The sequence below is a fragment of the Bubalus bubalis genome, chromosome 1 (assembly GCF_019923935.1).
Source record: "Bubalus bubalis isolate 160015118507 breed Murrah chromosome 1, NDDB_SH_1, whole genome shotgun sequence".
Taxonomy (NCBI): domain Eukaryota; kingdom Metazoa; phylum Chordata; class Mammalia; order Artiodactyla; family Bovidae; genus Bubalus; species Bubalus bubalis.
Genome location: NC_059157.1, coordinates 179,750,857 through 179,772,512, shown reverse-complemented (window position 1 = coordinate 179,772,512; position 21,656 = coordinate 179,750,857). Strand labels below are relative to the sequence as shown.

The following is a 21,656-nucleotide window of genomic DNA, read 5'->3' as shown; positions in this document are numbered from 1 at the left end:
AGGACTAATCTCCTTTAGGATGGACTGGTTGGATCTCCTTGCAGTCCAAGGGACTCTCAAGAGTCTTCTCCAACACCACAGTTCAAAAGCATCAATTCTGCATTCAGCTTTCTTTATAGTCCAACTCTCACATCCATAACATGACTACTGGAAAAACCATAGCCTTGACTAGATGGACCTTTGTTGGCAAAGTAATGTCTCTGCTTTTTAATATGCTGTCTAGGTTGGTCATAACTTTCCTTCCAAGGAGCAAGCATCTTTTAATTTCATGGCTGCAATCACCATCCGCAGTGATTTTGGAGCCCAGAAAAATAAAAGTCAGTGACTGTTTGCACTGTTTCCCCATCTATACTGTGATGGGACCAGATGCCATACTCTTAGTTTTCTGAATGTTGAGCTTTAAGCCAACTTTTTCACTCTCCTCTTTCACTTTCATCAAGAGCCTCTTTAGTTCTTCTTCACTTTCTGCCATAAGGGTGGTGTCATCTGCATATCTGAGGTTATTGATATTTCTCCCAGCAATCTTGATTCCAGCTTGTGCTTCTTCCAACCCAGCATTTCTCAGGATGTACTCTGCATATAAGTTAAATAAGCAGGGCGACAATATACAGCCTTGACATACTCCTTTTCCTATTTGGAACCAGTCTGTTGTTCCATGTCCAGTTCTAACTGTTGCTTCCTGACTTGCATACAGGTTTCTCAAGAGGCAGATCAAGTCCTCTTAGAGCAATATAATTTGAAGAGGATTCAGAGTTGAGCCTCTGAATGTTGAAGGAAGAAAGCAGTTCTTCAGGAATGAGTAGTGGTTTGACACATGAACATTCTGAAGATTTGTGATATGTGAGAAACCTACAGCAGTTACTATTCTTTGGCATATCCAGATTTAAGGGCGGTCCTTCTCGTCTCATCTGCCTTTCTTTATGGTGTGTCTTTCTCTTTCTGTGATAGTCTGTTCTGTCTCCCTTCCCTTCTTCCTCTGCTAGATTCTTTGCAGTTCTCCAGCTATAGACCAGTTTTTACAGGGGGCTAGGTAAAAAAGGGAGGGGAATTGAGATAAGCCAGCCGAAAGCATTCAGCGCAGATCAGGTTGAAATGCCACACTAAGCCCTGGAGCTGCGGATGTAAATAAAACTGGTTTTCTGCCCTTGAGGGTGGAATAGTAAGGGAAAAGGGTGGGAAAAAAGACATTTCCAGTGTGATGTAACTCCAGTGAAATGACCTGTTAAGGACTAAGAACAATGAAGTGCAGAGGAAGGTCAGTAGTCGCCTCTTAGGGGATGGAAGCTGTTCTAGGAGCTTCATGGGCCTGTCATCTAGAGTTGAATAGGAGCTCCCATGATGGACCAATAAGTTCAAGCACAGAACATTTACCTTTTAACACTGTCTCTTTAAAGAAGCTCACTTTTCGTCTGACCTCCTGATTTGTTAGTGTCTGTGTCCCTCTGCTGCTAGCACCCACTTCCACCCAGACCTGCTCTTACGTGAGAAAGTAGGGGTGCCACAGTAAGGCATTTGATTTTAGTCATGCGGGGAAGTGTCAGTGGCAGCGCAGATCATTGGAAGTTATTTTGAAGTGTGTTTGTTTCTGCTATTTCTTGAAGGGATATTCCTTGACTCTTCTACAGTTATCCTAAGGAGTGCTACATTTTCTCATTGTTAATTTGTATGCTTTCATTCACATTCTTAAGTTTGTAAGTTGGAATGTTGCAACATAAAAAATGCGTTTTCTCCTGACTGATTTTTTTGCTTTCCCAGTTGTCAACACAAAGGAGATTTGGCGATGGAGGCTTTGTTGGAAGGAATACAAAATCGGGGGCATGATGGGTAAGTTTGCTTTTGACCCTAAGTTTCTCACTGAGTTTAAAAAGCATGTCTGAGTTACGCCTCTGACCATTTTGTGCTTTGGGTACAGAAGCAGAAATGTGAACAAAATCTAGGCTGATCGTGTCATGTTTGTGGACAGCATGTCTCCTTGGGGTGAGCATGTCCCTCATCTCAGCAGTGTGAAGCTGGATACTTTCTGTCAACCCACTTTAAATTTTTGACTGTTAAAAAACAAGGATTTTGTGACACTAAGAGCAAATGATTTTTTTTTTTAATATTTAAGCCTTAGTAGTTATTTCTCTGTGGCCATTCCTGGAAACCTCTTTGAATCCAATACATTTGTGTCCACTTGTGTTTTTACCTTTGTAATATCTGACATCTCCTGAAATATTGAAGGACATCAGTAAGTTTACAGGAAGATAGATTGTAGTAAGTTGCTTATAATAAGTTGGAAAGAAGTAGTTGGAATAAATTTGGCTCAAGGAAGAATTTCTTAAGACAGTTCTTAAAGTTGTATTGTCATTTTCCTACTTGTTTCCAAAGCTTTTTATTTGCTTGGCTAGCTGAGAATATGACATATGCTTTCCTGGATTCTTCAGAAAGCTTCCCTGAAATGTTAAAGATGAGATAGTTGTTGGTTGTGGAAGTCTCACTCCCAAACCAGACTTCCATCAGTCTGTGTTTGGCCACATGTTGTAGGCTTTAGGTTGGCTGCTGGAGGAAGACTGTTCTGTGGAATAGCTGATCACCTTATGTGCCTTAAAGGGAAAAGCTCGGAGATCCTGTTTTTTACTCTGATTATTTGTTGACATTGTTCCACCTTAGGTAGGTTTACATTTGCTCTGTTTTTACATGTGAAAGATGAAAAGCCACTTGGAGATATGTTCTGTGTTCTTAAGGGTCTGTTCTTATTTATAGGGGATTTTTGACATCCTGTGAAGCAGAACTGCAGGAGCTCATGAAACAGATTGACATAATGGTAGCTCATAAAAAATCTGAATGGGAAGGACAGACACACGCTCTAGAAACTTGCTTGGACATCCGTGAACGGGAACTTAAGGCTCTCAGGAGTCAGTTGGATTTGAAACACAAAGAGGTAATGCAGACGATTTGCTGCTCTTATTGATATTTTCACTTTGCCTTTTATTAGGTTGGTGCGAACGTAATTGTGGTTTCAGACCGTGAATTTTAAATCATTATTCAGTTCAGTTCAGTCACTCAGTCGTGTTTGACTCTTTGCGACCCCATGAACCGCAGCATGCCAGGCCTCCCTATCCATCACCAACTCCTGGAGTTCACCCAAACCCATGTCCGTCGAGTCCGTGATGCCATCCAACCGTCTCATCCTCTGTTGTCCCCTTCTCCTCCTGCCTTCAATCTTTCCCAGCATCAGGGTCTTTTCAAATGAGTCAGCTCTTCGCATTGGTGGCCAAAGTATTGGAGTTTCAGCTTCAACATCAGTCCCTCCAATGAACACCCAGGACTGATCTCCTTTAGGATGGACTGGTTGGATCTCCTTGTAGTCCAAGGGACTTTCAAGAGTCTTCTCCAACACCACAGTTCAAAAGCATCAATTCTGCATTCAGCTTTCTTTATAGTCCAACTCTCACATCCATACATGACCACTGGAAAAACCATAGCCTTGACTAGATGGACCTTTGTTGGCAAAGTAATGTCTCTGCTTTTTATCATAATTATGCTCAAACACATCTTTATTAATCAAAATGGGAACCATTATATTCAGCACATTTTTGCCAGTAAGAAAGAAGTTTAGTCCTGTAGCATAAAAATCCACGCCTTGGGATTCCATGCACTCTTGGAAAGCACTTTCTGCCTCCTGCTAGTCGTGAAAGTGTGTTCACTGAAGAAAGTTGTTGAGATGCTTGAAAAAGTGGTAGTTGGCGAGAGGTCGGCTAAATATCACAGATGAGACAAGACTTTGTAGCCCAATTCATTCAACTTTTGAAGTGTTGGTTGTGTGCTGTGCGGTGGGGCATTGTCGTGGAGAAAAATTGGGGCCTTGCTGTTGACCAGTGTTGGCTGCAGATGTGGCAGTTTTTGGTGCATCTCCTCAATTTGCAGAGCATACTTGTAGATGGAATGGTTTTGCCAGGATTCAGAAAGCTGTAGTGGATCAGATGGGCCGCAGACCAACATACAGTGACCACGACCCTTTTTTTTGGTGTGTTTGGCCTTGAAAGTGCTTTGGGGCTTCTTTGTGGTCCAGTCACTCAGCTGGTTGTCTCTGGTTGTCATGTGAAATCCACTTTTTGTTGCATGTCACAATCAGGTCAAGAAATAGTTCATTGTTGTTGGGATTTTTTTGATTTGTGGTCAGCTCACGAGGTACCCACTTATCAAACTTTTTCACCTTTCCAATTTGCTTCAAATGCCAGATGACTGTAGGGTGGTCAGCACTGAGTTCTTTGGCAGCTTCTCATCTAGTTCTAAGAGGATCAGCTTCAACGATCCTCTCAGTTGGTCGTTGTTAGCTTCTTATTGCTGGTCACTGTGCTCCTCATCTTTATAGTTCTTATCTTCTTTGCAAAACTTCTTGAACTGCCACTGCATTGTAAGTACATTAGCAATTTCTGGACCAAATGTGTTGTTGATGTTGCAAATTGTCTCCACGGCTTTACAACCCATTTGGAACTCAAATAAGAAAATTGTTCAAATTTGCTTTTTGTCTAGCATTATTTACATAGACTAAAGATAAAATAAATAGCAAGTAATAAGTCATTAGCAAAGAAATATAAAGTGAAAAATGTGCATTAAAATGATGTATAACAATCACACTTAAGAATGCATTCCAATATCAAATGGCAGAGTTCAACAATTCAAAACTGCAATTACTTTTGCACCAACCTAATATGTTTCTTATATATTTGTTGAAGAAAGCATTTAAGTTTTTTTTTAAACTCAATTTATTAAAACAAAACACTGATCACTCATTTCTTCCACCCTCTGATCCAAGTTTTGCCTCTTGTAGCCACCAATGTGTTTTCTTTATCTATGAGCTCATTTTTTGTTTGTTTTTGTAGATTCTACATGTAAGAGAGATCAGACAGTATTTGAGTATCTGTCTTTCTTTGTCTGAATTACTTCATTTAGTGTAATGCCCTCAAGGTCCACCCATGCTGTGGCAAGTGGCAACTTTTTTGTTTTTTATGGCTGAATAATATTCTTTATATATACACATATCCCATGATTTCTTTATCTATTCATTCATCAGTAAATACTGAGATTGTTTCCACATCTTTGTATTATAAATAATTCTACAGTGAACACGAGGATGCATGTGTCTTTTTGAATTAGTGTTTTTTAATTTTCTTCAGATAAATACTCAGAAGTGAAATTACTAGATTGTATGGAAGAGTTGACTCATTGGAAAAGACTCTGATGCTGGGAGGGATTGGGGGCAGGAGGAGAAGGGGACGACAGAGGATGAGATGGCTGGATGGCATCACTGACTCGATGGACGTGAGTTTGAGTGAACTCCGGGAGTTGGTGATGGACAGGGAGGCCTGGCGTGCTGCGATTCATGGGGTCGCAAAGAGTCGGACACGACTGAGAGACTGATCTGATCTGATCTGATCTGATGGTAGTTCTATTTTTAATTTTTTGAGGAATCTCTATCATTTTCCATAATGGTTGTGTGAATTTACGTGTTTGCAAACAGTGCACAAGGCTTCCCTTTTTGTCTGCATCCTTGCCAATACTTGTTATTTGTTGTCTTTTTGATACTAGCCATTCTGCAAGGTTTGAGTTGCTCTTTCATTGTGGTTTTGATTTTCATTTCCCTGATGATTAGTGATGTTGACCATCTTTTCATGTCCCTGTTAGTTATCTGTATGTCTCCTTTGGGAAAATGTCTATTTGGATCTTTTGCCCATTTTTTCATTGGATGTTTTTTTTTGTTTTTGAATTTTTTCATTGGATGTGTTTATTTGCTTTTGAATTGTGTAAGTTCATTGTGTGTTTTGGGTGTCAACCCTCGGTCAGTTACTAATGTGCAAATATTTTCTCCCATTCAGTAGGTTGCCTTTTTCATGTTGTTGATGGTTTCCTTTGCTATGCAGAAGCTTTTTAGTTTGATGCAGTCACACTTGTGTATTTTCCCTTTTGCTGCTTTTACTTTTTTTACTTTTGCTTTTGGTACAGATTCAAAATATTATCACTAAGACCTATATCAAGGAGCTTACTGCCTATGTTTTCTTCTAGGAGTTTTATGGTTTCAGGTCTTAATGTTCAAGTGTTTAATCCATCTTGAGTTAACTTTGTGAATGGTGTAAGATAGTGGTTTAGCTTCATTCTCTTGCATGTGACTGTCTAGTTTACCCAACATTATTTATTGAAACTGTTTTTCCCCATTGTATATTCTTGGTTTGTTTGTCATAAATTAATTGACCATATATATGTGGGTTTATTTCTGGGCTCTTTATTCTGTTCTATGGATCCAAGTCTCTGATTTTATGCCCATAAAACTTTACTGTTTGCATGTAATAATAGCCTTATAAAATACTTGGAAGTTAGGGACCATGGTGCCTCCAGCTTAGTTCTTTCTCAAGATTGCTTTGACTGTTCAGTTCCATACAAATGTTAGGATTTTTTTGTTTGTTTTATTTATGTGAAAAATGCCATTAGAATTTTGATATCTACTGCACTGAAGTTGTAGATTGCTTTGGATAGTATTGCCATTTTAACAATAGTGATTCTTTCAGTCTTTCATCTTTCCATTTATTTGTGTCTTTTTCAATTTCTTTTGCTAACATTTTGTAGTTTTCAGTATACACGTATTTTACCTTGTTGGTTAAATTTACTCCTAGGTAGTTTACTATTTTTATGCAGTTGTAAATGGGATTATTGTCTTCAATTTCTCTTTCTGATAGCTTGTTATTAAACACAATAGATTTTTAAATTGATGTTGTACCTGTAGTATTACTGAAATCATTTATTAGTTCTATTAGTTTGTGATGGAGTCTGCGGTTTCCTAGCTACGTTCATGTCCTCTGCGAACAGTGACAGTATTGCTTCTTCCTTTCCAATTTGAATGCCTCTTATTTCTTTTCCTTGCCTAACTATTCTGGCTGCAGCTTCCAGTACTGTGTTGAAGAAAAGTGGTGAAGTGAGCATCCTTGTATTATACCTGATCTTAGAGGAAAAGCTTCAGGATTTTCAACATTGAGTATGTTAGCTGCATGCTTGTCATGTGTGCCATTATGTTAAGGTATGTTTCCTCTATGCTAGCTTTGTTGAGAGATTTTAGATTTTTATCGTAAATGAGTGTATTTGAGTTTTGTCAAATATTTTTTATGCATCTATTGAGATGATCATAGCATTTTTGTCTTCATTTTGTTATATAGTGTATCACATTGACTGATTTACAGTTGTTGGACCATTCCTGCATCTCTGAAATAAATCTCACTTGATAATGGTATGTGATCCTTTTAATGTATTGCTGAATATTTTGTTGAGAATTTTTGCATCTATGTTCCTCAGGGATATTAGTCTGTAAAAAAAATTTTTTTTTTGTAGTACTCTTGTCTGGTTTTGGTGCAGGGTAATACCACCCTCATAAACTGTGTTTTGAAATGATCCCCCTCTTATATTTTTTGGAAGAGTTTGAAGAAGATTGATATTGATTCTTCTTTGAATGTTTCATAGAATTCACCAGTGAAGCCATTTGGTCCTGGACTTTGGTTTGTTGAGAGTTTTTGATTACTGATTCAATCTGCTTGCTAGTGATTGGTCTATTCAGACTTTCTTTTTCATCATCCTTTAGTCTTTGAGCATATATATTTGTAGGAGTTTATCCATTTCTTCTGGTTTGTCTAATTTGTATGCATATTATTGTTCATAGTAGTCTGTATGATCCTTTGCATTTCTGTGATCACTTGTAATATCTCCTCTTTCATTTTTGACTTATTTGAGTCCTTTCTCTTATTTTTCTTAGTCTAGCTAAGGTTTTGTCAATTTTATTTGTCTTCTAAAAACTAGCTCTTAAAGTTTCACTGATCTTTGTTGTCTTTTTAGTCTCTATTTCATTTATTTCTATTCTAAAGGACGACAGAGGATGAGGTGGTTGAATGGCATTACCACCTCAATGGACATAAGTTTGAGTAAACTCCTGGAGTTGGTGATAGACAGGGAGGCCTGGCGTGCTGCAGTCCATGGGTCGCAAAGAGTTGGACACAACTGAGTGACTGAACTGAACTGAATCTTTATTTCCTCTCTTGTACTAACTTTGGACTTTGTATTTTCTTTTTCCAATTCATTAAGGTGAAGTTAGATTGTGTGTGAGATTTTTCTTGCTTCTTGAAGTGGGTATTTATCACTGTAAACTTCCCTCACAGAACTGTTTTTACTGTATTTTATAAATTTTAGCATGTTAATGTTTACATGTTTGTTTTTCTTAAGGTATTTTTGATTTCTCTTTTGATTTCTTCTTTGGCCAATTGGTTATTCAGTAGCATGTTGTATATTTTCCATTTTTCGTCATGTAATTTCTCATTTCATGCCATTGTGATTGGAAAAGATGCTTGATGCAATTTAAATATTCTTAAATTTATTAGGACTTGGTCTCTGTCCTAACATATGGTTTATCTATCTATTAAAGATGTTCAATATATACTTGAGAAAAATGTGTATTCTGTTGTTTTTGGATGGAATGTTCTATAAATATCTGTTAAGTCCATATAGTATAATATGTTGTTTAAGGCTGGTATCTCCTTACTGACTTTCTGTCTGGGTGATCTTTTCATTGATGTAAGTGGGGTATGAAAGTCCCCTATTATTATTGTATTGCTGCCTATGTCTCCATTTAGGTCTGTTAATAAATGTGAGACATATTTAGGTGCTCCTATTTTGGGTACATAAATATTTATAAATGTCAAATCCTCTCATTGGATTGACCCCTTTATGTAATGCCCTTCTTTGTCTCTTATTAAAAAGTATGTTTTAAAAGTTTGTTTTTTGTTTGTTTTTAATATAAATATAGCTAATCCATCTTTATTTTTTGGTTTTCATTTGCATGGAATCTTTTTCCACCCCTTTACTTTCAGTGTGTCCTTATATCTAAAGTGTATCTCTTGTAGGCAGCATATATAGGAGTGTGTTGCTTTTTATTTCTTTAGCCTTTCTATGGCTTTTGGTTGGATAATTTAGTCCATTTACAGATAAGGTAATTATTGATAAGTATGTGCTTATTGCCATTGTGTTAATTGTCTCCTAGCAGCTTTTGTAGTTTTTCTCTGTTCCTTTCTTTTGCTCTCTTCCTTTTTGGTTTGATGACTTTCTTTAGTGGTATTCTTATACCTGTTTCTCTTTTGTTTATTTATTGTAGGTTTTTGCTTTGTGGTTACCATGAGACTTACATTTAACAACTTATATCTGTAACAGTCTATTTTAAGTTGATAACATCTGAAGTTTGATCCCATTCTGAAACTCAACATTTATTCTCATGTTGTATGTCTTAATGTCACATTTTATATATTTTTATCTTGTGCATTTTTTAGCTAATTATCGTAATCATAGTTTTTTCATTTAACCTTTATATTAGCTTTATTAGTAATTAACCCACTACCTTCACTATATATTCACTTTTCCAATGATAATTATCCTTTCATTTGTGTTCTTGTTACTAATTATAATTAACATCCTTTCTGTCAGCTTAAAGGAGTCCCTTTAAAATTTCTTATAAGGCCAATTTAGTGGTGGTGATCTCCTTTCACTTTTGCTTGTCTGAAAACCTTTATCTCTCCTTTGATTCTGAATGAAAACTTTGCCGGGCAGAGTATTCTTGAGTGGACGTTGTCTTCTTCCGGTACTTTGAATGAATCATGCTTTCTGGCTTACAATGTTTGTGCTGAAAGATCAGCTGATAGCTTTATGAGAGTTCCCTTGTACAGAGCTAGTTTTTCTCTCACAGCTTTTAAGATTATCTCCTTGTCTTTAACTTTTGACATTTTAGTTACAATGTGTCTTGGTGTGGGTCTCTTGGATAGCTTCTTTTTAAATATAATTTGATTTATTTATCATTTTTGGCTGTGCTGGGTCTTTGTTGCCATGTGAGCTTTTCTCTAGTTGTGGCGAGCAGGGGCTGCTCTCTAGTTGTGGTGTGCAGGCTTCTCGTCACAGTGGGTTCTCTTGTTGCAGAGCGCAGGCTCTAGGGCATGCAGGCTTCAGTAGATGCAGCACCAGGGCTCAGTAGTTGCGGCTCCTGGGCTCTAGAGCACAGGCTGAATAGAACAGTTGTGGCCCACGGGCTTAGTTGCCCTGAGGCATGTGGGATCTTCCCAGATCAGGGACTGAACCCATGTTTCCTGCATTGGCAGGCAGATTCTTTACCACTGAGCCACCAGGGAAGCCCTGGTAGCATCTTGTTTGCAATTCTCAGGACTTCCTGGATCTGGATGCTTGTTTTCTTGCCCAAGTTAGGGAAGTTTTCAGCCATAATTTTTTCAAATAAGATTTCTACTCCTTTCTCTCGTCCTCTTTTAGGAGCCTATAAAGTGAAAGTCTGTTTGGTGTTGTCCCATAAGCTCCTGAAGCCATCTTCACAGTATTCATTCTTTTTTTCATTTTGCTGCTCTAATTGGGCGTATTCCATTGCCTTGTCTGTGAGTTGACTGCATGTAGTTTGCCATTGCGGAGAAGGCAGTGGCACCCCACTCCAGTACTCTTGCCTGGAAAATCCCATGGATGGAGGAGCGTGCTGGGCTGCCGTCTATGGGGTCGCACAGAGTCGGACACGACTGAGGTGACTTAGCAGCAGCAGCAGTCTGCTGTTGAACCCCTTTAGTGTGTCCTTCAGTTCAGCTATTGTGTTCTTTGGTTCTCTGATTTCTACTTGGTACTTTCTTATCTTTTTCTTGTCTCTTTGTTGAAGTTCTCATTGTGTTCATCCATTCTTCTTCACAGTTCAGTGAGCATTTTTGTAAACTCTAATCAGGTAGTCCTAAATTACTTACCTCCATTTCATTAAGGTTTCTTCTGAGGTTTATTTTATGTTCATTTGGAACATATTCCTCTGTTCCTTGACTCTCCATTTGTTTCTGTACAGTAAATGAAATAACCACCTCTTCCAGTGTTGAAGGAGTGGCCTTGTGTAAGAGATGAACCTTGTAATTCAACCCTGCCTCAGCTTCTGGGTGTTTCTCAAACGTCTGTACTTGTCTAGGCAGCCTATTGTATTTTTAGTAGCACCTAGTAGTTGAGGATGTGCCAAGACCTGTCATTGTCCCAAAGTGGAGAATCTCAGCACCTAGATTCAGACTGACTGGAAGCTGGGGCAGCAGCGTTTAAAGTATGCAAGTATATACAGTTCTGAAGGGCTGCAGGAGTAAGCCACATTGGTCCTCAGAGCCAGGTGATTTGGAGGTCAACATGTGGGCTCCATGTGAGCTGTTTTCTGGGTAATACTTCTGGGCTGGAGCAAGGCAGAGGGAGAATGCCAAGAAGGTATCCACAGCCTACGTTCTTTGAGAGCAACTCCATAGGCCACTAAATGTGAGCCAAACCTGAAACTCCTTAGGACAAAGGTCCAAGACAAGTAAAGGGGACTCTTTCACAGAAAGCCTGGGGAGTGTGCCTCATTCTACTTTCTGTACAGTGCCTTAAGGGTAGTAGCCTGCTAAGAACTATCCCTCTGATTGCCATAGTTCTGTGGGATCCAGGAATGCAAGTCCTTCCAGTCACCTAGAGCTAGGTAATCAAAGGGAGGCCCCTGGGCACAAGCCATGTGTACAGCCATGCCATCTGTGCACTGGAGGCAGCAGAGTGTGAAAGCAAAGGTAGTGCCCTCCAAGGTCTCTGGAAAGGACTGCAGTCAACGCCAAGATGCATGCCTAATCAGAAGCTTGTCCCTTAGCAGTCATGATGATCCATTAGTAATCTCCCTTCACAGAAAGAATGCAACTCCAGGGTCTGTTGCCTTTTGCTGTGCCTTTGTGATAGTAGCTGTTTAAGAACTCTTTCTCCTTGGGTTGCAGTCCTGTAGGACCCACGAGTATAAGCCCCACTGACCTCCTTTGCTTAGTCGCTCAGTCATGTCTGACTCTTTGTGACCCCATGGACTGTAGCCCACCAGTGGGGATTCTCTGGGGATACTGGAGTGGGTAGCCATGCCCTCCTCCAGGGGATCTTCCCAACCCAGAGATTGAACTTAGGTCTTTCCCGCGTTGCAGGCAGATTCTTTACCGTCTGAACCACCAGGGAAGCCCAAGAATACTGGAGAGGGTAACCTATCCCTTTTCCAGGGGATTTTCCCAACCCAGGAATTGAACCAGGGTCTCCCGCATTGCAGGTGGATTCTTGCAGATCCACCAGGGAAGCCCCCACTTACCGCCAGAGCCAGTTAATGTAGAGGTGTTCTCTAGCAGTAGTCACAAAAATCCAGGCACCTGACTAGGGCATGAGCTCCTTTCTGGGTGACACTGATTATAACAGTTCCTTAGGACCCAGAACACGAAGCTCCCTTGGTCTCTAGAGCCAGGTAATCTAGAATCATATCCTGGGCAGGAGCTGTAAAGATCAGGACATCAGAGCAAGTTTCTCTTCCAGGAGATAGTGGTGCTCTGGAGCATGAAAAAGGTGGTACCTTCCAGTCTTTGTTTCCAGAGTGTTCCAACAGGATCCTAGCTGTGTGTGTTGAATAAGACCCCTGTCCCTTTAGCTGAGGTTTTAATGGTGGGCCTTACTCACTTTAAGTCTAGCCCCAGTTGGCTGCCTCTGAGCTGGACTCTGGAATGGGTGAGTCCAAGCACATGAGCCCTCTAAGAGGTGTTTCTCAGGTTGCTATCATTTTGTGGATCTTGGGACACAAGACCCATTGGTTTTCAAAAATTAGATGTTTGGGGGCTCACCTCTCAAGTGCATGTCTTAAAAGTTGGGATGCCCAAGGTGAGGTTTGAACCCTTTGCTCCTCAAGGAGAAGCTCTGAGTTTTGAGTTCCCTTCTGGTTATGGTTGCTACACTAGGGGTGAGATTTATGGTGAGATTGTGTCTCCATCTCCTCTACAGGTTTTTGTATGGTTTTCTTTTCTTTTGTCCAACATGTAGTTGTCCCTCAACCAAGCTTTAAGTTTTTTTCTGAGAAGAAATTGTTCCATGTTTAGCTGTAGATCCAGTGAATCTGAGGAGGGAGGTGAGTTCAGAATCTTCCTACATCGCTATCTTGAATTGTTAATGCTCTTTTTTTATAATGCATAGAAGGCATTTGTATGTCAAATTCTGTTTGTTTTTTTTTTCAGAAGAAAAATTCATTGGTGAAAGTGCATAAGAATGTTAATGTTTTTAATATTTCAAGGATCATGTTACCTTGGTCACATGTAGTACATATGTAACTTCTTTAAGAAAATGTAAAGGGAGTCACACGATCATTCTATTACATGCCCATGTTAATAATCACTGAGTTTAGTGAATGTTGTTTTTGGCCACATTGTATGATTATGTATTATGTATGTGTAAAAAGTTAAGCTCAGATTCAACAATTTGCTTCTTTTGGTTAGGTTTAAAATAAAACTCAGAAAATTAAAAAAAAAATGTATATTTATACTTGTTGAAAAGGGGAAAAGAAAGAAAAGAAGAAAATAAATATTATTTATGATCTTACCACCCAGTGTTATTGATGATTTTTGGGAAAAGTTTAATAACATTTGCTAATTGATTTCTCTTAATTTAGCTGATACAATAAAAAGAACATTGAATATTGGAAGAGAAGCAGAAGACATATATAAGTGCAAGAATGTCCCCTAAATTTCTGGCATAAATACTAATCTCAGAAGGATTGGAAGGACTGTAGGTAAACACTGGTCCCAAGTCCCACTTGGATGGGCTTTCCTACCAGTAGGATCACCACTCATTAGTGCTGTTGTTCTGCTTCTTAAGGGCACTTCTGTGAGGGATGCATTGAGATTTTGATTCTGTTGATGGTACTGCACTTATCAAGAATATCTTAGAACTGTTTCATGTCACAAGGAAAGTGTTAGGCTTCATGAAGTGTTTTTCTCCTTGTCAAGAGAATCTGTCAGTGGTTGACCTTTTGCAGTTTGGGTCATAGCAGTACGGTTGACTCTTGTACAATGTGGGGGTTAGATGCATTGACTCCAATGCAATCAAAGATCCACATAGAACTTTATAGTCAGCCTTCTTTATCTGGTGGCTCAAATGATAATGAATCTGGCCGCAGTGCAGTAGATCTGGGTCCGATCCCTGGGTTGGGAAGATCCCCTGGAGAAAGGAAAGGCTACCCACTCCAGTATTATGGCCTGGAGAATTCCAGCCCATGGGGTTGCAAAGAGTCCCACACAATTGAGCTATATAACTTTCACTTTCTTTCTCTTTATCTGAGAGTCCACATTCATGAATTCATGTAGCTCTGTAGTATTTATTGAAAAAAAATCTATATATAAGTGGACCCATGAAGTTCAACCATGTTTAAGGGTCAACTGTACTTAGTTACATTGGCTATGTTAGATTGTGTTCTGAGATGCCACTTGCTAAACTGGAATTTGTTTTAAAATTTGGGTAGACTTTTGAGAATGTATTTTAAAGTTATATCTCATGAAAAGATACTGAAGTTACTGAAAAAGTGCCTGGAATGATTATCATATATATATATATATTTTTATTTGTAATTTAGGTAGAGTCAGTGCTCCTTGGTAAGTTACTTTAGTTACCACTTCTTTATTTCTCCTGGGGCAAAACACAAGTAGTTCCATTGAGTAAGTTAAGGTGATAGTGGTTTCCTAGTTAAACACTGTACCGTTAACCCTTGAACAGCCTGGGAGTCAGGGGGCACCAATCCCCCATGCAGTTGAAAATCTGTGTACAATTTTACAGTTGACTCTTTTATCTTGGGGCTTTCCTGGTGCCTCAGACAGTAAAGAATGTGCCTGCAATGCAGGAGACCCAAGTTCATTCCCTGGGTCAGGATGATTTTCTGGAGAAGGGAATGGCAACCCACTCCAGTATTCTTACATGGAAAATCCCATGGACACAGGAACCTGTCAGGCTACAGTCCATGGGGTCACAAGGAGTCAGGCATGATTGAGTGACTAACATTGTCGCTTGTATCTGTAGTTCTGAATCTGTGGATTCAACCGACTTTGGATAGTGCACTATGTAACACATGTTTATTGAAAAAAATTCCCGTATAGGTGGATCTGTGCAGCTCAGACCTATGTTGTTCAAGGATCATATCTATATATGTAGATACCTAAGTTGTTTATTTTGTTAGAAACTCCCATGTATGTTTCTGTGAATTAAAGAAATTCCCTTGTGTGTAATCGTGAGACTATTTTGTCACTCCAGGGCTGGTTAAATTTATTCCGGTGGCTTAGTTTTGATGTCACAGGCACTACCGCACTACAGACAGACTTCATTTTATTGTGCTTCACTTTATTGCACTTTGGAGATACTGTATTTTTTACAGATTGAAGGTTTGTGGCCACCTTGAGTTGAACTCAAGTGTGTAGGCATCTTTTTTCTAATAGCATTTTCTCACTTCATGTCTCTGTGTCTAATTTCGGTAATTCTTAAATATTGCTTTTTTTAAACAGATTATTTATTTACTTTCGGCTGTGCTAGGTCTTTGTTGCTGCGGAGGCTTTCCTCTAGTTACAGGGAGCAAGGGCTACTCTAGTTGCAGGGCATGGGCTTCTCTTTGTTGTGACTTCTCTTGTTGTAGAGCATGGGCTCTAGAGCACGTGGGCTTCAGAAGTTGTGGCACATGGGCTCAGTAGCTGTGGCTCCTGGTCTCTGGTGGTGGTTGTTGTTCAGTTGCTCAGTCATGTCTGAGTCTTTGCAACATCATGGTCTGCAGCACGCCAGACTTCCCTGTCCTTCACTATTTCCCTGAGTTTGTTCAAACTCATGTCCATTGAGTCAGTGATGCCATCCAGCCATTTCATCCTCTGTCGCCTCCTTCTCCTCCTGTCTTCAGTCTTTCCCAGCATCAGAGTCTTTTCCAGTGAGTCAGTTGCATCAGGTGGCCAAAGTGTTGGAGCTTCAGCTTCAGCATCAGTCTTTCCAGTGAATATTTATGGTTGATTTCCTGTAGGACTGACTGGTTTGATCTCCTTGCTCTCCAAGGGACCCTCAAGTGTCTTGTCCAGCACCACAGTACAAAAGCATCAATTCTTTAGTTGGACCATCTTTACGGTCCAACTCTCACAACTCTACATGACTACTGGAAAAGCCATAGCTTTGTTAGCAAAGTGATGTCTCTGCTTTTTATTTGTTGTCTGGGTTTGTCATAGCTTTTCTTCCAAGGAGCAAGCATCTTTTAATTTCATGGCTGCAGTTACCATCTGCAGTAATTTTTGAGCCCAAGAGAATGAAATCTGTCACTGTTTCCACTTTTTCTTCATCTATTTACCATGAAGTGATGGGACAAGATGCCATGATCTTAGTTTTTTTAATGTTGAGTTTTAAGCCAGGTTTTTCACTGTTTTCTTTCACTTTCATTAAGAGGCTCTTTAATTCTTCTTTGCTTTCTGCCATAAGAGTGGTGTAATTTGCGTATCTGAGGTTGTTGATATTTATCCCGGCAATCTTGATTCCAGCTTGTGATTCATTTCTTATGAATCACCCAGCATTTCTCATGATGTACTCTGCATATAAGTTAAATAAAGCAGGGTGACAATATACAGCCTTGATGTACTCCTTTCCCAATTTTGAACCCTCTGTTGTTCCATGTCCAGTTTTAACTGTTACTTCTTGACCTGTACACAGGTTTCTTAGGGGACAGGTCAGGTGGTCTGGTATTCTCATCTCTTTAAGAATTTTCCAGTTTGTTGTGATCCATACAGTCAAAGGCTTCAGCGTAGTCAATGAAGCAGAAGTAGATGTTTTTTGAAATTCCCTTGCTTTTTCTATAATCTAGCATATGTTGGCAGTTTTATCTCTGGTTCTGCCTTTTCTAAATCCAGCTTGAACATCTGGAAGTTCTTGGTTCACATACTGCTGAAGTCTAACTTGAAAAATTTTGAGTGTAATCTTGCTAGCGTGTGAAATAAGTGCAATTGTACAGTAATTTGAGCATTCTTTGGCATTGCCTTTCTTTGGAATTGGAATGAAAACTAATGTTTTCCAGTCCTGTGGCCACTGCTGAGTTTTCTAAATTTGCTGACATATTGAGTGCAGCACTTAACAGTATCATCTTTTAGGATTTGAAATAGCTTTGCTGTAATTCCATCACCTCCACTAACTCTGTAGTGATGCTTCCTAAGGCCCACTTGACTTCACACTCCAGGATGTCTGGCTCTAAGTGAGTGACCATACCATTGTGGTTATCTGGGTCATTAAGACCTTTCTGGTACAGTTCTTATGTGTAGTCTTAATAGTTGTGGCCCATGGGCTTAGTTGTACCGTGCACAGGATCTGGGATCTTCCCAGATCAGGGATTAAACCTGTGTTTCCTGCATTGGCAGGAGGATTCTTTACCACTGAGGCCCCAGGGAAACTCGATTCTTGCAATATTTTAAATCCTCTACCAGCATAAAGATTATGACTTATTGAAGGTTCTGATGATGGTTAGCATTTTTTTTTTAGCAATACAAGGTTTTTAAATTAAGATAGATATATGCACTGCTTTTTAGACATAATGTTCTTGCACATTTAGTTGACTGTAGGACAGTGCAAACATAACATTTATTTGTGCTGGGAAACCGAAAATATTTGTATGACTCATTTTATCACAAAATTTGCTTTATTGTGGTGATCTGGTAGGAATCTGCAGTATTTCTGAGGTATTCCCATACTTAACACTTGAAAAGAAATTGATGGGATTGAGCAGATGGGCTCCTTTGTAAGGATTTGAAGATTACAAGTTTGGGCATCAAGACGTAAAGATATTTAGAAATGTAGCTGTCAGTGATTTGCTGCTTCATTGATTGGGTTGCTGGAAGTTGATTAAGTTTCTAGAGGTAAAGTGCATTTACCAAATACTAATGATAAGAATCTGTTCCATAGAGTTGATCTGTGAAATTGTAATTTCACTGTTATTGGTAGTAATATATTTATTAATCTACTTGAACAGCATATGATAGAAGAACTAGAATATAGGCCTTTAAGTTTTTGTCATTTTTGTTTGTAAGCTTCAGGCCTAGGAGCAGTTAGTCCCATGGTATAAACCAATGCTACTCAAATGACGGGTTCACGGTGAGGTAACGCTTGCATCAGAATGTAAATCAGTGTATTGCATCCTTCACATCACAGAAAGTTTTGCTGTATAAAAATGTCAGTTGCACCAAGCAGTGTTTTTGTAACATAATTGATTTACATTCTGCTTCAAGGTTCTTAGCTCCTGTTGGATTGCTGTTGTGACCAGGTCCAGCCCATCTGTAGCTCATACTTGGAGGAGTACTAGTATAAACAACTCATTTCATAAGTGAATGCTTTATATGTTTTCTGATTACACTGTTTGGATTGGATTGGTTTTAATAGACCTTGCTGCTGCTGTTACCTTCTAATGCCCTACAGAGCAGGTAGACCTAATGAAACAAGTAAGGGATTTGGAGTCCTGGCTGTGCATTTTTTCACCTGAATGGTGGTGGACAAAATAACGTCTCTGAACCTGTTTCATCCTGTGCAAAATGAGGATATAATTCCTATGTTCCCATGTTGTGAAGATTGAGTTACGGTTTAAGAAACCACTTTAAAAATTCTAAATTGTAGTTAAAATGATATCATCCATACTGACAGTTTTCAAAATTTGACCTCTTTTTCTCTGCCTAATGCCTATTGCTGAGAGTGAGGGAGTTGTTTGTACTAGTAAGAAATATACTTTCTTTAAGAAATTTAAATATTGTTGCTTGACTATTATGAACCAGACCCTGGTAAATAAATAAAATTTAACAATTGTTTCTTCACATTTTATTCTAATGCTTGACTCTTATAATAAATGAAAAGAAAAATAGTTCTATAAGTCTCATAAGAAAAAACAATGATCATCTGCCCTATTCCTCTGAACCTAGGATTCTTGCTTCTCTAAGACCGTTCTTTCAGTATCTTTAACTCTTTTTTTTTTTTCTTTTGGCATTCTCCTCTTAAGTCTAAATAACATTTTATGGCATATTCTTAAGTTTTAGTCTTAGCTATTTATCTAATAGGGCTTCCCAGGTGGCTCAGTGGTAAAGAATCCACCTGCTAATGCAGGAGATATGTGGGGAAGATCCCCTGGATTAGGAAATGGCAACCCACTTGCCTGGAGAATCCCATGCACAGAGGAGCTTGATGGGCTGCAGTCCATAGAGTCACAGAGAGTCAGACACTACTGAAGGACTTAGCACAACACTAAATTTGTGGGTAAATCTAAATGAATGTTGACTGTATATAACAAGAGCTTTCAGCCTCCTGGTGTCTTTCTGTCTAATGTTAGTATTCTGTGCTTTGCTTTATAGAATTTATTCTTGAACTCGCATAGATTTTTGCTCAATATTTTTAGATTCCAAGGTTCTTGTAACTTGTTAATTTTTTATGAGGTTTTTTTTTTTTTTTTTTCCTGGTAAAAAGGGTTAGGAGGAATAAGTGAGATAGAGCAAATTTTCATCTAAACCTAGAAATTTTAGAACAATTTCTTATTTTTATTTTTTTGGAAGTGTTATAAATTATTAAATAATTAGGTATTTGACTTCCTGAGAAGTTGTATAGTTGAGAACGTGTCTTTACAGATAAGTACAAAGGTTATTTTCTATTTTTATGTTTCAGGGCAATTGTTTCAATGCTAATAATGAAAAATACTACCACCTCTCTGCTTTTAGATTGGAATGTTGCGTCAGCAGGTAGAAAAACATGAAAAAGTCAAGCAAGAGATGGCCATGGAGTATAAGCAAGAGTTAAAGAAACTACATGAAGAAGTAAGATTTTAATTCTATTATATATTGTATAATTCTGTCTCTTCAGCCTTGAGAATTTTGTTAATGAGCTGGTTTCTACTTTATAAAGTGGATGTATATATTCCATGGAAGATATTGGGGTAGAAATCTTTCTCTATTCTTAAACCCAGAATTTTGCCTTTTATATATTTGATATTACCTACAACAGTGATTCTAAAATATGTTTCTCGGTTGAGTATCTGAAAGAAATAGAGCTATTTTTGTATAATACCATGAAATGCTGATACCAAAAGCTTATGTTAAATGTTTTATTTTTGAGTTGAGTCAGTAGATTTTAAATAATGGAAAATTCAAAGGTTTCAGAAGCATTTTGGGATAGATTAGAAAGGTAAGAAAATTCTACCAGTTAACTGAATTGTATTCTTCAGATTGGCGAAAAAATACTTTTTATTCAATTCCGAAGCATTCCTTTCCTGCATAGTGAATATCAGTGTTCCACTGGGGAACGCTTCAAGAACCACAGGCCTGGAGAAAAGAAAAAGAGTGTTTATTTGCTGCTTTTATTGTGAGGATGGGTTGTGGGGCCCCTAAGTGCAGGGCTATTGTATATTATAATAAAAAATTAGACCTTTGTTTTATTTATTTGTTAAACTTTTCTCTTTATTTTTTATTTGACTTTTTTTTTCTTCTGGTGTTTATGTAGTTTTGAGTTTTGTATTTTATCTAACGTGCTCTCTATTTTCAGGGATGGTAGTTAGCTCTACTTGTGCTTTCATAATGCCAGTTTGTTTTATCAGCACTGTTTACACATTCGTAAATTTTAAGTCTAGAAATAACTGTGTTTACAGTTAAGCAGACTGAAGAGAAGCTATGAAAAGCTACAGAAAAAACATGTAAGAGACTTCAGAGGAAATGCCAAAAATCACAGGGAAGATCGGTCTGAAATTGAGAGGTTAACTGGAAAAATAGAGGTATGTTCATAGTCCTGACTGGCTTGTAGTGATTGTCAGCCTTCATGTAGGAAAACTCTGTTTCTAATAGTGCTATTTCATGAAGCCAGTTTTCTCTCACCTGCAGGACTACCACTGAGCTATTTCAAAGGTGGGAGGCTGTCCTGTCATCATCTGGTTCCCTGTGATTACTAGCTGTCAGTAGTTCTCAAGAGGGTGGTGCCATCCTTTGAGGGCATTGGAAATATTTGAGACATTATTTTGGTTGTCAGATGACTGGGAGTGAAACTGGAGAGTGGGGCAGAGGAACCAGGGACACCAAACATGACTGGGCCTATTCCACACAGGAAAGAATTTGTACCCCGAATGCCAGCACTAAGGAACACTGATACCAGCTACTGGCTGTCCTCTGTGGGTGTTGTCTTTGTTTTATTTATCACCTAACAGAGGGGCTTAGTAAGTGTTGAAGGTATGTGGCTTTTTACACAGTACTTTGCATATCAGATTATTTATTCTTAGTTCCCATTTAGATATAATAAGTCACTTGCCTCCGTCTTTGCTAAGTTTTTGTTAAGTTTGAGTAACTCCATGATTATTGTATATCTTGATTCCCCAGAGGAGTTAAGGAAGTTGAGACACCACCACCAAGAACAGCATGGGCCTGTCACTTTTTCCCCGTTGAATCCACCACTCCTCTCCTCTGTCTATGCTCTTGGTTCTCAAATGTACCTAAGTGTCAACCAGGGTCCTCTTTGGTCTCCCAGAGATTCTGATCCAGTAGTATAGCATGTGAGCTAGGACTCTGCATTTTATCTAGCTTCCCCAGCTGATGTTAATTTGAGAAACATTGTTTAGCATCTTTGTATGATTATTTACAATGTTTCTACTCAGGGTGACCTGTCACCCACTAATACTGTTATAGTATTTCTACCTAGAATTTTAATTTCTACTTTTAATATTTTTTACATCTCAATATTTTTCTATGTTTAAAGAGCTTAGAATCAGGTTTTGCTTTCTCTCCAGCCTTCTTCACTGGTACCTGGGT

At 38.7% G+C, this 21,656-nt stretch overlaps 1 protein-coding gene across 9 annotated transcripts in view; it reads left to right on the top strand.

Annotated features, from left to right (window-relative positions):
- The window catches only part of CEP63 (centrosomal protein 63), a 79,281-nt gene that overhangs the window by 8,885 nt on the left and 48,740 nt on the right, over positions 1 to 21,656 (top strand). For 8 of the 9 annotated variants that reach the window (XM_045166458.1, XM_025291450.3, XM_045166463.1 and 5 more), the window contains 4 exons: positions 1,756 to 1,824; positions 2,743 to 2,920; positions 19,587 to 19,682; positions 20,510 to 20,632. In XM_045166458.1, the coding sequence (XP_045022393.1) occupies positions 1,756 to 1,824; positions 2,743 to 2,920; positions 19,587 to 19,682; positions 20,510 to 20,632 (466 nt within the window). Of the gene's footprint in view, positions 1 to 720; positions 924 to 1,755; positions 1,825 to 2,742; positions 2,921 to 19,586; positions 19,683 to 20,509; positions 20,633 to 21,656 lie in introns of those variants that run through there. The other variant, XM_025291456.3, reaches the window with a different exon arrangement.